At 42.5% G+C, this 16588-nt stretch overlaps 1 protein-coding gene and 1 long non-coding RNA gene across 2 annotated transcripts in view; one reads left to right on the top strand and one right to left on the bottom strand.

Annotated features, from left to right (window-relative positions):
* The first annotated feature begins 785 nt into the window (after window positions 1-785).
* bahcc1b (BAH domain and coiled-coil containing 1b) overlaps window positions 786-16588 on the top strand; it is a 51342-nt gene continuing 35539 nt past the window's right edge. The window contains exons 1-2 of the mRNA XM_077739571.1: window positions 786-1047; window positions 3543-3874. Coding sequence (XP_077595697.1) covers window positions 3703-3874 — 172 coding nt within the window. The 5' untranslated portion in view covers window positions 786-1047; window positions 3543-3702. The remainder of the gene's footprint in view (window positions 1048-3542; window positions 3875-16588) is intronic.
* LOC144211998 (uncharacterized) lies at window positions 6743-7388 on the bottom strand. The gene is made up of 3 exons (XR_013329696.1): window positions 7242-7388; window positions 7088-7169; window positions 6743-6922 (listed from the first exon to the last, which is right to left on the bottom strand). It is a non-coding gene; the product is annotated as an uncharacterized LOC144211998 (long non-coding RNA).

The following is a 16588-nucleotide window of genomic DNA, read 5'->3' as shown; positions in this document are numbered from 1 at the left end:
ATAGAGACGTAATTTGAGAGCAATGTCACTCAGATGACAACAGCATTATTTGTAAAATATATTCAAAATTTGCTCAGTGAATAGATCATTTAGGGTTATTCATGTTAATTCTAATTTAGATTTGATTAGCACTTTATATATACATCTTCTAGACAAATCATTTAAAAACAGTTTGAAATATAATAACAACAGTACATAATTCCTCATATTTTTTCATCATAATAACTCTAGTGTCAACATAATTTTAAAAAAAATGCCCAAACCAAAACCAGTATAGTCCTTTCTTCTGCAAAGACGGCAAATCTTCTCCCCACCACCGGAATCGAACCCCCGCATTTAACCCTAACCCTCACATGACTTGGGGAAAAAATCAAACCGTGAGCCCTTTTCCCTCCTCGTCTTTAGCCACCACCCATTGGCTCAGATGGACGACCAATGGGGACGCGTGTGTGCCGACGATCGGGAGGAGTGTGTGTGCCTATCTGTGTGCGTATGTGTGTGCGTATGTGTGCGCGTATGTGTGTGCGTGTGTTTTTGGATGTGTTGTGTGGAGAGAAACCTAGGGTGGGGTACGGGCGGATGGGGTGGGGTTGGTGGGGGTCTCTCACGGGCACGCTTTCACATTGTCGTCCTCAAACCAGTAGGCGCGCGCGTTCACCCTCCCCGCATCCTCCTCCTCCTCCTCCTCCTCCTCCTCCTCCTCCTCCTCCTCCTCCAGCTCCTCATCCTCCTCCCCCCTCCGCCTCCATCTCTCTCTCCCCCCCACTCGGCGTGTCTGAGTCCCCGGCTGCATGAACGAGTGTCGATTCACTACAAGCCCGAACTTCTACGGCGAGTCTGTGCCATACCTCCAGTGAGTGAGTGCACAGCAGCAGAAGCAGCAGAAGCCTAGGATGTAATCCATCCCACATGTTTCATCTCTGCGACTCGGGGATTTTCGCTTTTGCATGAGATTTTTTTTATTTTTTGGTTGAATTTTATTTTCTGGGCTATTTTTTTTTGTTTTATGCGCAGAGGACATCGCTGAATAAGGGATATAACTTGAGAGTAAGTAGAATATATATGGGGTTTGGGGATTTTGGGGGGTTTTGTTTGTTTTTGTTCTTGCGAGAATTGCATTTTTTTGGTGGATGAAAGCGGCGTTTAAATGTTTTTAAGTCGGCTCGGGCTGTGTGGAAATGTGTTGGATTTTGTCTGTGGGAGGTCAAACTTGGTGAGTTTTGTCGTTTTTTTTTAAATGTGGTTTTTATTTGCTAGTTTAATTTGTGAGGATGAAAATCGAGGTTTGTTGCAGTTGTCTATTTTTTTGTGCGTGTCACTTTTGGGCTGTTTTTGCTTGGGAAGCTTTTCTGGATTTAATTGATTGCTTTCAATCGTTGATGTGGGTGTTTTTATTAGTATGATGTTTTGTCTTTGGTTGTTTTATGTCATTTTTATGGGTGGAAAAGGCAGCAATCCAAGCGAAACGACGTCGCATCCGACGCTCGCTCCTCCTCCGGCGCCGTCACGGAACTGTAGCCGAGCTTCCTTCACCTCTTTCGGGCTTGTCTCCCCCGTGTAGCCGCCCCCTTTCAAACATATTGGATTTAACATCGCATTTATGCATTATGACGCGATTTTATTACTGCATTGATGTAAGTAACCAGTTTACATTTTTGATCTCGGCGATCTGTCCATTTTAATGCATTTTCAACCGTTTTTGTGCAATGCTTCATCGGATGTTGGCGTTTTTAACACGTGTCTGATACCAGAAATGTTTTTTTTTTGTGTGCTAGATGGTCGCTTTTAGGATTTTTTTCACATGTCAACTGTTGTTTTGAATTGATTTACTTTTGATGGAATGATTTAGAATTAGTGGCGAATGCGAGTGTGTGTATATATGTGTGTGTGTGGGGGGGGGGGTGGGTGTGTTTGGAATCCATTGGAGTTTACTGACACACACACACACTTACATAGTCACACACACACACACTCGTAATATTGCTTCCAAATGGTGATTTTCTTGAAGTTTTCTACGAGATCCACTGACGCCGTCGTGTTGGCGTGGCGTGGAATAACACGAGACATAGAATCATCTTGTTAAAATCAAGCCCGAGTGGTTTTGTGTTTACGTTCCACGTAAACACAAGAAGACGTGTGTTTACGGCTCGAGAAGAGGGAGAAAAAAAGACTGCAAAACGTATAGAACCATGTCAAAGCATAGTTGTTTATGACCACTGTCCCGTGGAGAAAGACCATTGTTTGTAACCCACGCAGGAAGAAGGGAGAGTCCATTTTGCTCTCCTGTTGTGTTCTTGACTGGCTTGCAAATTCTCTTTTATCATCATTGACATTTTCAACACGCCCCAAAAAAATTAAAATAAAATAAAATAATTAATATTTTTCACAAATTGCCTTTATTTGCAGAATTCTGACGTATTTTTCTATTACATGCAGGCAAATTTAAGGACACAACTTACAAAGTGCAGTCAAATTTACGGACCCCAACTTACAAAGTGTGTCCACTACATAAGAAGTTGTAAACAAAACAAAATACACATTTTATGTTTTATACAGAAAAGTTTGATTTAGTTCTTAGTGGCTTCTATAGAAGTTCTATCTCCCCCTTCTTTTTTTTAGATGGACACTGAAAGGGCCAATAGATGACTCCCCATTTTGAGCTTCACAGGGAGCCCTATTTAAGTAAATGACCCGGGCTATAAGGCATACATATAAAGTCGATGATTTCCTACTATTTCACTGTTTATTGCCACGCTGCCCTCGCACCGAGGCATAAAGGTGATTTGATTTGTGATTACACTGCTTGCTGCGTATGTGTGTGTGTGTGTGTATGCTACACACACATATACACACACACACTGACTGCAATGGCCATCCACCCTTATACACTTTGATGGAAATGTGTTTTCATTGATGTCGCCATATAAGAAACATGCACAGTGGCATACTCCAAACACATTTGGAGAATAGGTGTGGTAAATGAATTAATAAATTAAAAGAAAAGCAGCATTTGGCTCCCGGTTTCAGTCGCCTACGTCTTTCTGGATGGGTATGAGGTTTTTTTTTTAATGGTAGAACAAATGCAATTTCATCCGAGTACACAAAGTGACGTCTGAGCTTGGCGGAGGGGGGTCGTTGGGGGGGCATTTTGCAGAACAATGGTGGTAATTTTCAACAGGGAACAGGCTTCTGCTTGCTTCTCGTTGTGTCTGGATTGTTTTATAAAGCATCTGAGAAAACGGGAGGGAGCCTTATTTACATGACGGACGCTGGTCTGCACTGGGCGGCTTATACGAGAGTGGAGGGCTAAAGGTGGGGGGGCGGGCCCCCGTGCCCACGCATGCCGAGGCCAAATATTGTTGGGGACTTGAGCTTGTGAAAACACAAGGCGATAAAATGCAATGGAGGCTGCGCACGCAGTCCCAAACAAATAGTTTTTGTTGATGCTGTGGTGGAGGGAGTCTCTTCTGTACGGCTCCTTCCCAGTTTGACTCATTATTGTCAGAGCTTTTGACGCGTCTCCTGCCTTTTTCCCTTTGTAGGAGATGACGGGGACTCACTTTCCACCCCGCCGAGCCAAAACTCCGCTCAATTCGAGCGGATCGTCAAGTTCATAAAGGGGATTATTTGCATCTGGGCGCCTGAGACCTTCGGTGCCTCTGGATTTTTCTCGGGATTTGGGATTTATCGCTTCCCGCCCGGATGGAAAGCCGCGATTTCGCTCCCCCGCACCACCTCCTGACGGAGCGGAGCGCGCTGGTTCACAGCGCCGCGTCTCGGATGGCGCCGGGCGGACACGGCTCCGTGCAGCACCCGGCTCACTTCCAGCCGGGCAAGTATTACTCGTCCCATCTCTCCATGGCTCCGCACTCAGGTTAGTTTTTTTGCATCTTATTACTCTAATTCTTGTTATCAATTCCTCTCCAAAAAGTTTTGCAACAAAAATATGCCTTTCCCACTCGTTGTCATTCAACTCCAAGCCCATTTTTTTTTAAATATGACTCCCTCCCTACCTCATCCATTCATCACACATGGATTAAAAATTGGGTTTCCATTGGCATAATCTTGTCACATTTATATGATTCATCAATTAGTAAAGTACTCATCATTGTCATTTGACGTAATTAATTAAGATTGGGTAATTCCACTGCTTGCAGCTCCCATTAAACAATAAATTAAGGCTATTAACCGTTTCCCCCGTCCGTCCCGGTGCGCAAGGAGTTGGTTGGGGGTGAGCCTTTCGGGTCGAGTTGGGTCGGGTAGAAGGTCGCTGCCTCCCCATTGGTTGCTGCTGGTGTTTGTGTTTGCTTTGGGGGTGATCCTCTGGCTAATAGAGGTGCGGGTAATACCAGAAAATCCCGTTTCTATATTGAGCGGCGACGTGACGGGGTGCGAATGGCTTGACAGTGCATGCATTAGATTTAACAAGTAGCTTTGGTATCCTGTCTCAATGGGGGGTGCCGGGGAAGAAGGGGGATGGGAAGGAAGGTACCTCCCGTGCGTTCATATCTGTATGTAGAGGTGTGGGGCTTTTTTGGGGGGGTCTAGGGGTCGGGGTCGGGGCCGGACTCGACTTAAAAAGCATATAAGCATTTAAATACTGCCATTAACTGGATGCACGTGAACGTGTCCGATGAGAGAGCTCATTAATTAACGTTTGCAAATGCGGACAATTCGTAAATGGACACTCAGTCCTATAGATCTGCTGTATAGGACCCACTTAACGCATCTTATTTGCATATTCATTAGCTATAAAGACACTCAAAATAACTATCTATTCAGCCATCTGCATATATGTACGTGTGTGTGTGTGTGTGTTGTTTGACTGTGTATATATGCGGGTGGAGTTTATTTATGCATGTAAACATTCACACACTTCCTTATAAATATATGTCTGTGTATAGTCGTTATATAAATATGTACTGTTATATTGTATATATAAACACATTGTATATGTGTAGTCTAGATATATTTATATATTATATTTAAAATACAGTTGTTTTTAAATTGTTTCTTTAACACACTGTACTTGTTTGTCAATTTAACATCAAGTTTGGCATTTTGGGAGCAAACAAAAATGTTAAATTTTAACTGAAAAAGAATGTGGCTCCAATTTTCAGACAAATCTATTTCAATTTAACATATAACAAATGAAACATCATTTGTAAATTATGTATTTAACTTTTCCCAGATGCACTAAGTACTGCTTAAAATTCCCACTATTGATTTCTTATATTAAGTCATAGTATAATTTTCTTTAAAATGCCATATAAAAGAAAATTATGACTTTAAAAACCAAAAAAATAAAAGTATATCTGCCACTTTAAGTCTGCAAAAATCCCAGCCAAGACTTGAAATGTTCTTGTTTAAAGTAACTCCCTTCTAACCTGCATAACGCCTTAACCAGATTATTCTGCACAAAGACTGATAGCGCCACTCGCTCACATGCATTATGGTCCAATTTAAACCTGATTCTGTAATGTCGAGGAGGGGGGGGGGGCATAGTAATGCCGACTGATAATGCTATTGAAATATATTCAAGGGGGCCTCTCGCTGGGTCTCAAGGTGCATGACACTGTATTGAGCTCAGAGATATCCAGACTCTCCATGCATATCTCTGATGGGCTTTTGACTGACATGACGGGCGTAGAGGATTGCCGTTTGGACAATGGGGGTTGCTATATGTGCTATATATGTGTATGTGTGTGTGTGTATTTGCTCGGAGGTGAGTTTTGGCTGAGCTCGGAGAGTAAGGGGGAGGGCTGACAGGAGGGGGGGGGGTATACCTTTTGTTGCCTCCCCCTCAGAGATTTAGCAAGCTGTATGCCTCGCTCCAGGCCTCGGACAAGGGGGTAGATATGATTTCCAGTTGGCCATACTGGGGGAAAAAAAGAATGAATGTGTGTGTGTGTGTGTTTTTGTCTCCTAAAAAAACATCTCATCGAGTGTATGGGAAGAAAAAAAATGGATCCCACCCCTGAAAAAGCTGGCCATCCATCAATTGGTCTGAAGCCTCTTATTTAGATCCACATGGTGTCTGCTCCAATATCGACGCGCTTGACAAGGTGATGGAATGATGGTCACGTACCGGCGCCGCAAACCCCCCCCAGTTTCATAAAATCCCGTAATGATATTAGACGGGCATTTTGATTCTTGAAAGCCCTTTGTTTCTGTCCCCCCTACGATTCCACTTTTTTTTCCTTCCCGTTTATGCATGGTTAGCCTTAAAGGATTGGTCGTATGTGGGTGTGTGTATGTTTGCGAACTTTTTGCCCGCAGTAGCACAGGTGTGCAGTATTATGGAGGGCGTGGCTTAGCTTGTCATTGAACAGGTGTGTTACTTCCCAGACAGTGGTTTTGTTTACATGACCGCGTATGTGCGAGAGTGTACGTGTGTGTGACCTACTGAGACACACACACACACACACACACACACACATGTACAAAGAAAAGCTTTTTGTAGCATACAGCTGCACACACACACATATAACGCACGCACGCACACACACACATGTAGACGCTCACCCGTAGTCGCGCAGGCTCTTTGAAAAAGTAATAAACCGTAATCGCAATGTTTCTGTAGAAGTAGATAACCTCTCCACCACCTCGCCCGTTTTTTTTTCTCTCTCTTTTTTATTTTTTTCTTCTTCTTCCCTTAGCCATTCTTTCTTTTGTGGACTCCCACACTCCCTTGAACGAACGCACAAGCCAGGCTGGCTGGCTTTTTCTTGGCCGTGTTTTGCGATGCACTTTCATTCGCTCGTTGCCCCACGGCGGATGGAAATGTCTTTCCGATGGTCTTGACCCCGTTGTTTCTTATCGTGCCCTTTAAACCGCAGGATTTGGGCGGACAGTTTGCTAATGGGAAAAAAATCTTAGATGGTTGAAATGGTGAAAATTGGGAATCTTGACTGGTGTCCATCTAATGAATAGACAAAGGGAAAAAAAGTGAGTTTTGGGCTGATGTACTCCAGAACAGTAGGTGGCGATATGGTTTAAGTACCAGGGATCGAACTCTCGATCTCTGAACAGCGAGCCACATGTGCAAACCACTTAACCGCCGTGCTGCCTTGTTTTGAATACTTACGAGTCATGTGTGCAAATGTCTCTGTAGTCCATGTAAAAAAACAGTTTGTTTTTAGGTTAAAAGATCGAAGAAGACAGAAAGCCTGGGGGGAGGAGGGGGAGAATAGTCATGAAGGACAAACCAAAGAGGGTGAGAAGAGACTGAATGTTTCCACCTGGTTGATAATCCAGTCGGATTACAATCGCCTGGCGGCGAGCTCCGCCGCCGCCGCCGCTGCCGTCGTCGTCTACTCGAGAGGGTGACGGCGAGAGAGCGGGAGGTGTGCAAATGGGAGATGACTCGGCCAAGGGACGAGCGTCCCAGACAGACCGGGATAGACTGGACTACGCCCGGGGCTCGGGGGCCGCATGAGACCACCCCCCGTGGGGAGGAGACAGCTGGTGGAGGCCGAGGCCAGCTGAGCTGCCATTGGATGCGGCAAACTGTCAACTCACTTCTCTTCAAACATACTGTACGTATTTGTTTGGGAGTTTTGGGGTGGGGGGGTTTGGATTATGTGGGAAATGCTTAACCCACCCGCTTCCAGAAAAACTTTTATAGCATGAGCTGGCCATGTGTCAAGTCATGGTCGCCATGGCGATAACCAACGGAATTCCGTATGGAGTGAAACTCTTGTGGAGGTCAAATTTTTTGAGACGTTTCAAGGCCTGTTTTGCTGGTGGGACGGCGAGACTTTTTGTCCGCCTCCAAGTGGACGCTTATTATGGAAGGATGCTGGATTTCAACATCTCCAGCTTGTGAACGACTCGCGTGGCCATCTGACCATTTGGCACGTGAAGGGAAAGCGGCAGGCCCGTTCCTCTTTTGCCACATGCTCCATCTCCTTCCTCCCTCCTCCTCCTCCTTCTTCTTCTTCTTCTCCTCTTCTGCTTCCCTCTTTCACTTCCCCTCGGCGGACTCCTCCACATTCAAGTGGTCCCCGGCCGGGCCTTCTCCCTCTTCGTCCTTCTGGCTCTCTTTTCTTCTCTCTTCTCTCCTCTCCTCTCCGTCCGTCCAATCTCCGTAGCAAATCGGTTCCTCTTTCTATTTGTCGCACGTGGACACTAGTGGAATGTCATGTAAGCAAAATAGGAAAAGCATTTTTAGTTCCAATCAGGTTATTTCTATGATTCCAGAATTGTCAGTTCAAGAGTTGCGTTCGCATATTGTTATATATTGTGAAATAATTACGTAATATGTCAAAAAGCTCATTCAATTTGTTAAATTGGTGTGTGTGTTTGTGTATATGTATGTATATATATATATATGTATGTGTGTGTATATATATATATATATATATATATATATATATATATATATATATATATATATATATATATATATATATATATATATATGTATATAACTATATACTTTCAAAATCAAAAAATAAAAACCGTAATCATAGTCTACTTTAAAAACACACACACGCACACACACATAAAACATGCTGGATCGTGTGTGTATGTTACAACATGATGGTGCTTTCTCTTTCTCTCTTTCTCTTTCTCTCTGATATGAAAGTATGACGATCAGTGAAAAGATTTGCACTGGTGTGTGTGTGTACTTGGCGTGCGCGTGTGTGTTTGCAGACACTGCTATTTTACGGCCTCTTGTCTTTGTCGCGGCGGTCAAGGCAATTCCCCCACTCCCCCACCCCTCGCCCCTTCTTTGTGACCGAGAGACGACATTACTTTGCGTGGGGGAGTGCTATGATGTCACACTCTCCATCTCCGACACTAAAAAAGCACACACACACACCACAAAGCGATCACCTTATCACAGTCCAACGACACCTGAGTCGGCCGCGGCTCTTTACCCGTCTCGGGGTCACGTTCGAGGCCCCACTCGGGGTCGCCGGGCGGAGTGGACTCGTTTGATGCTTTTCTTTTTTTTCTTTTTCCTCGTATTCCGCCATTCATTTTCGCCGTCGTTTACTCCATTCATATTATAATGCCTTCCATTCAGGCTAGTCTATGTCCAGTTTGTTTTGCTGTCAGGGATCCCGATGGATAAAAGTGGGGGGCGATGAAGGGAGTTGGTTCATCTGGAGGTGAGGATGAAAATCCTCCATCTTCATACTTGTACTGTCATGTGCTTGGAACAGATTGCTATGACAGACAGGTAGATATTTTTTTTAAAAAAGTCATACGTTGACGTGCGTGTATGTGTATAAGTGTGTTTTTGTGAGTGTGTGCGCATGTGCATGTGTGTGCATTAGTGTTAGGGAGTTTGAAATAGAGAGAAGCAGCTGTGTGGAACAGCATGGATCGTTACACAGTGACACACATGAAAGCATTAAGTATATTCAGGAGTCTTTGTTGAATATACATGCAACCGTGTGTGTGTGTTGTGTGTGTGTGTGTGTGTGTGTGAGGGGAAAAAAAACAACGAGAGAGGGAGAAAAAAAAAGATCAACAACAACAAAGATCCGTCATCAGTCATTCATGGCTAATCAGTCTCGCGGGACGCTGGCTGGCGAGGTCCTAATCCCACCGGGAGGGGGGCGGGGCTCTTGCGCCCCGACGTGTGCTGCCTGTCTCCATTTTTTTTTTTTTGCATGGAGGCTGATTAAAAGGCAAACTCGACTCTTCTTGAGTGATTTTTTTTCTCTTCTCGTGTCTTTGATTGCCGCTAAAACGTCTAGACGTGTTCGTCTTGTCTTTTTAATAACCGCCCACTGTCTTCCTCTCTGGGTTTGATCCGGGTTTTTTTTTGCAATGGGAGCGAACGCTTGATCGGCACATGCTTATTTTGCATATATACATTTTCAGGTCTGTTTATGTGTTTATTTATTTAAAAATTTGTTTCTGAGACAAGAATCTGCTTCATTAAAATATATTTATATATATTAAAGTTTGGCCCTCGCATACAGATGAGCCTGAAGAGATACATATTATTTATACATGATTTAAAAATGCATTTCATAAGCAACACGTGACTTTTGCTGATAGCTGCTAAAAGTTGGGCTAGTTTAACGGAGACTTTTTGTGAGGCCAAAAGAAATGTTTAAACGCCCTAAATCTGTTTAATAGGCGCTCTTAGCGAGAAAGTCAAGCGCTTGTTTAATGGCTTGCAGTGTATAGAAGAGGCCATTATCGCAGTATGGGGGGGGGGGGGGGGGGAATATATAGAAAGGACATTACTTCAAATGAGCATATATGACCTAAAAGTGCTTTTTGGATTGTTTGTCAAATGCTGTTTTTTCAATTGTTTCTTTATCGTCAACAACTTGATGAATCGGTTAACTGCTCACCTGTGGACCATTTTACATTTATAATATTTATACTTTTATTTAATTAAAATCCATGAATATTCAGTTTTTAAAGATTTAATTTTTTTTACATATATTTTTAGATTTTACTAAATGATTTTTGATCTAAAAACTGAAAAAAAGGATTAAAAAATGACAATTATTGATTTAAAAAAGGGAAAATCAGGAAATTTAATATTTAATATCTATAACCTTCATTTTAATTTGATCCTAATACAGAAAATCGTGATTGACTTTCCCGGGCCATACAAATTGATGGGGCGGGCCAGATTTGGCCCCCGAGCCACCACTTTGACACATTTGGCATAAAGGAACTTTGAGAGGAAGTTTGTTCTGTCTGCCTGTCATTGCTCAGTATTTTTTTAAGGCCATGTCGCTATTGTCGTTCTCAAGTATGCCCACTTTTGTACCTAAGCTTGATTGCACCAATCTTTGAGAGGCCGTTATTCCTTTTTTTTGGTTAAATATGTACATATTTTCGTCCTTTAAATGGCAATCAACCAAATCTTTTTAAATCGACTCCTACAAAGATGACAAACGTTCATTAATTTGACTCAAAGCGTCCAAGGTCTCCACTTTTCAACTTTAATGAGGATTTGAGCCCAATTCCAGTCAAATATGTGATCATAATACCCGCATTTTGACTACAAATATTGAAACATCTGAAAGTGCTGTTAAATTGTTAATGTGCCTTTCATTTGATGATCTCCGGTCCACTTCCTCATTTTATTTTTTGCGGGGCATTTTGCTCCTTTTTAACATTTGTATCTCCAACCCCCCCCCCCTTTTTTTCCCGCGTAAATACCACCCAAACGAAGGAAGACAAGCTGAAATAAGGTCACGCTAGGTTATTCTCATCTCTCTCTCTCTCTTCATCATGGCGAGTACCTCCCACCCATCCTCCCTCCCTTCCTCCCTCCCTCACCCGTCTTGTTGCGCTCTCTCGTCTCCCGATTCGTCGTCTCGTTTAGTCTCCGCCGCAGCCACCCGCCGTCGACACCTGCGCGTCGAGAGTCTAATTTAAGTAAAGTGCTTCTCCAGGAAGCGCGAGCCCTCCACTCGCCATGGCGGAGGCGGCTACGGCGCCGCGTGGTTAAGCACGGGCGTGCGTCAACTTGATCGCGAGTCGCGTTTGGTCGGCCTACTAACGCGGATTCGATTCCGCCTCGCCGTCGTTGACCTTCGTCGACGCACCGGGACGTCTTGCCCGAGGGTACTCGAACGGAGTGGCGTTTGTACTCGTGTCCCTCGCCAACTGTTACGCTGTGTTTTGTTTGTAACGCTTAAGCGATGTTACGGACCGCGTTAACTTCAACTTCATTTTATGTGGAACGGACCATTTTAGATATAATATTAACATTTTTTTCTCATAAATGGATTATAAGAACTAGATTAAAATCCCTGAATATTCTCTTTTTTTATAGATCTAAAACAATGTTTATTTTAGATTTTTTATAAATATATTTTTAGATTTTACAAAGATTTTTTTAACTGAAAACACAAGAGAAAATGATAAAAAATGACTTTATATAATGGGGAAAAATAAGGACATTAAATATACATTCATACTCTTCATTTTAAGTTGGTAATACATCAGAAAGTTGGCACTCATGATTAACTTTTTTGGGCCGCACAAAATGATCCGTCGGGCCACATTTGGCCCCCGGGCCACCACTTTGATACCTGTGGGTTAGAGAAACGAGTCAACAAGTATTGCGACAGATTTTTTTTTTTATCATTCAGCCCGCGGGTCGGTGGTGGAGTGGTTGGCGTGTCTGTCTCGCAGTTTGGAGTTCGTGGGTTCAAACCCCAAAACATGCTAAGATAGCTAGTTGAACACTTACAGTTGTCCGTAGCCTTGATTGGTTGTATGTCTCATCGTGACCTGTGATTGGCTGACAGGATAAAAGGCGGGGTCCATACTTTGTGGATGTTTTTCTTCTGACGGAACGCGAGTCTTAGACGAGGTCAGCGGGGAATGTTTGTCCCACCTGCCGCCGCTCGTGTGTGTGTGTGAAAGTGTCACCGAAAAATTGGGCCAAAACATTCCCGCGTGATGTTTGTACAAAAAAAAAAAGAGAATTATAGCAATTAGAGGGATATTTTCACAGCGACTTGCAAGCTTTTTCAAGCTGTAATTGTAATGAGGAACACATGTTGAGGAATAGCACACACGTAATCCAGCACCGGAGGACACGGCTTTAAATAGGGGATTGGACACTCATTAACTTGAGACGTGTCAACAAGTGTGGCGACCGCTCTCGGCGACGACCATGGGCCTCCAGGTGCCTCTCGTCCGACACTGTAAGAAAATTGCATTGAATTGCAGTATTGCGCCACCTTTTTCAAGTCATGGTAACCAGTCTGGATATTTAGTTACAAAATAATACTTCTTAGTACTGTAATTCCGCATTTTGTACTTCTTTCTCCACTTCAGTCTCTCCCATTTTTTTTTAGAATACAAAATATATTCTATTCCCGTCAATGGTAGCAAATTATGAATGGAATGTGCTTTTCTTGTTATAATATATGATAATAAATAACAACTTTAGCGGATAAAAAAAGAGTTTACACACTACTCTTCCTCATTCATAAAACTAAGGGAATTTATGTTAAATTTTTTTGTTTTAATTTGAGCATTTTGCCAATGTAAAAAAAAAATTAACAATAGTGGATAGCACACACACACACATGAGCACACGTCAAAAAAGTGTGGTTTATAATCTGTTAAATACGACAGTAAATCACATTATTTATGGGAAAAGTTATTTTTATATATAGTTGAAAAACCCTAAGTGTATGTAAACTTGAAGTAATTGTTTGTGACATCCCTACCAAATCCCTGGTGAAAAATGGCAACTTTATCTTTCTCTTTCATATTATGACAAAGCATTTTCTCCCTCACCTTTGTCATCAGAGGACATTTTTTCCCCCCAAAAAACAGCCTTTCCTGTTCATTTATGATGGATTCTTGGCTTTGTAGCCTGGCCTGGTGCTCCCCAATATTTCCTGTAGGTGAACTTGATGTCGAGGTTGCCAGATTGCACTTATATGTGTGTGTGTGGCTTGACTCTGGTCCGCAATCTGGGAGTCAGGCTTTTTCACTGCTGTTCATAGTCAGCTGATTTATGCGTCTCGCAGGGAAATCTCTCATTTGTTGCTCTTTCATCTCATTTTTTTTCTCTCCTCCATCCCCTCTCTTTTTTTTACCCGTAATGTGATTCTACGCTCTCCCCTATTTTTTCACGTTGGGTAAAAGAACTCCTTTCGCTCTCCACCACCACCCCCGAACGTATTCTTTGTAAGCGCTGCTCCGTCTTTTATTGACACGCCTAATGTGTTTGCGTCCCTTTGGCATGTACGTCTATCCGTGCGCACGTGTGTGTGTGTGTGCATCTCCGAGTCTTTTGCCACCGCCTTGTTTGAGTAGCCTTGTCACTTGTGCAAGTCGGCGGTGTCAAAACAGATCAGAAAGGTCTGGCTTGACTCCTGCCACTAAATACACACGCACGCACAATGTTAGACATATACACACATATACACACACACATATATATATATATACACACACGCACGTATACACACGCACACACGCCGCCCGAGGGCTGGATGCCAGGGCCCTTGGTGGTTGGAGGCTTATGAAAGGGTCGGATTGGAGAGACGTTGCCAAGTGTACGGCAACAGGCGTAGCCGCCAAACTAACGAGAGTCAGAACCTCTGACACACACACCGAGTAGTTTCAGGAGTGTGTGTTGGTGTGTGTGTGTCTACTCGGAGAAGTTTGTGGATTTAGAGAATGGGAACATAGGATACTGGTGCATCAGAGGAAAGGGATTATTTCTCAAGTTGTGTGGGTGTAAGTGTGGTAGTGTGTGGGTATGTGGACTTTCAGATGGTAGTTGTGTGTGTGCAAGAGTGTTAGAAAATATTAATTTTGTATTTAAATTCAGTTCATTGTAATTAGTTGGTAAAGTGTGTTTCATTTTCTTTAACTTTTGGGTAGTTGGTCCTGGTTTTTTTAACAGTTATTGTAAAGTTGATACTTAAGACCTTTAAGTTTTTATAGTGTATGTAACTATTTGCCACTAGTTCAAAAAAATATTATTTGGTTAAAAAATGTGATTTTAAATATGTGATCTTTTGATACAATGCTGATAATAACTAAATTCTGGGATATACATTGAGTGCAGGTCAAAGGTCATTATTACTATTATTTTTTTAATTAATTGCCTGCCATTGATAGGAATATGTTTAATTCATTTGAACATGCATAGTTGACTGATTCAACTCTCTAAATTGTTTTTAAGCGAATGAGAATGCTAGTTTGTCTTGTCATGCTTTGCGATTGTCTGGCCCATGTTGCCTGAGCTAGGCTCTAACACCCCCCGCGGCCCTTAATCATTTTACATGCATTTCAATAATGCCACAACTGTAAGACAATCAGATTCCTCCAATAAGTCCTTGTTGAGTTAAAAGTATGCGTTACGTACGTCTGCTGTAGCTTGAAGTTATGTCCATGTTTTACAAGAAATTGCCTTGAGAAGAGAAGGCGATAGAAGGCCTTATCAGTCATTTACGCATTCTGTGTCCTCCTCTTCCATGCTTCTCCTCCTCCTACCCGGAAAAAGTCAGAAACCTTGGGACGATTGGCTTCGCTATCTTTCATCTGCCCGTTAGCTTTCACCTTCGATCTTTTGCTCCAACGCACACAAATACAGAGTTTATTTTTTATTTTTTTATTTTCCTTTTTTTGTTTTATGTCGCTGCAAGCAACATTCTGCACATTTTTTTTTGACGCCGGGAGTTTCAAATAAGAGTGAGAGAGGAATTGTTAGCATCCAAAAATAAGATGCTATAACCTTGGCGGCTTTTCATGGTTTTTGACATGTTTTTTTGGATTTTTGGATTTGAAGTATTCAGGTTTTTTTTATGTTAAACTGACAGCATGCCCTCATTGAACTGTGATTAATTAAAATCGGGAGATATAAAAGAGATGAGGAAGCGTAGAAGAAGTAAAATGCGTTAAAAAGTTTTTGGTGTAACCTTTTGGGTTCAAATAAAATGTGTTTTGGCATTGACATGCTAGTTTAATTGTTGGGGAGGGTAAGTTAGGCATAGGAAAATTCAAATAAAAAAGAAAAAGTAATATTCAAATAGTATTATTTGACGGTATATGAGTGTAAAAAAATAAACAAAAATACTGGCCTTTCTCACATGCATTTAATGTTTACTTTTAGAAAATGTACGTATTTTTTGTAGGTAAAATTCAGTTGAGTTATTTAGCAAATTTATATTCATATGGTAGAACCTTTAGATTTGGTGTCAAAGTGGTGGCTCGGGGGCCAAATCTGGCCCGCCGCATCATTTTGTGCGGCCCGGAAAAGTACATTTCAAATCTTGCTTTAGATGTTTACCGATAAGAATAAATGGAAAAATTTAACTGTGAGTAACTAATTTCGTGGTTTGTTTTAAAAGTTTTTTGCTTTTGTTTTAATGTATATTTGCCTTTCAACGTTAGGAACATAGTGAAGCTAATTTTATATTTTGGGGGGCATCCGCTAACTTGTCCTTCCAGTACTTTTGGGAGGATGTAACGATGACAGATGGAAAGGGAATGCTGGGATGGGGATAAAAAAAAGCGGAAATGGAGGGCAGGAAGAGAAGAAGGAGGAGGGGAGGGAATAAAATAAAAAACAAATGGACAGAAATAAGCATTACATTAGCAGCTAATTTTCCATGTCGACTATCAAATGTGATTTTCGCCAACATAAAACAGACCAAAAAGAGGGACACAGATAAGCTACTGGGAAAAAAAGATGGAGACTTGGCGTTTTTGAGGGGGAGGAGTAGAGTGAGGGGGCGGAGCTAGGACTCTGGAACAGCTGTGGGAAGAAAGGCCCGCAGTGGAATGCTCAACAATTCAACTCCAAAAGCTCCGATCAATATCACTAAGTGTTTGAAATAAAGCGCCCCATCGACTTCTCGCCTCAACGTCAACTTTTACGCGGGCGGACGTTTTAAAGGCGCCCGTTAAGTTAAAAGCGGGGAGGGGAGAGCGGGGAGAGCGGGGAGAGCGCCCCGGCCGGCCCACTTCTTCCCGGTTGTTTGTCATACATGATGAGCTACAGACAAACTAGCTAGCTAGTCTGTCATTTTGTCCAATTGGGTGACTGTGGGAGTGTTTTTTTGTGTGTTTTTGAATGTGTGTGCGCCCATAATACCAAAGCGCCTTGGATATGAGCTGTGTT

Source organism: Stigmatopora nigra, chromosome 18, assembly GCF_051989575.1.
Source record: "Stigmatopora nigra isolate UIUO_SnigA chromosome 18, RoL_Snig_1.1, whole genome shotgun sequence".
Taxonomy (NCBI): Eukaryota; Metazoa; Chordata; class Actinopteri; order Syngnathiformes; family Syngnathidae; genus Stigmatopora; species Stigmatopora nigra.
This window is presented reverse-complemented; position numbering and strand designations above follow the sequence as displayed.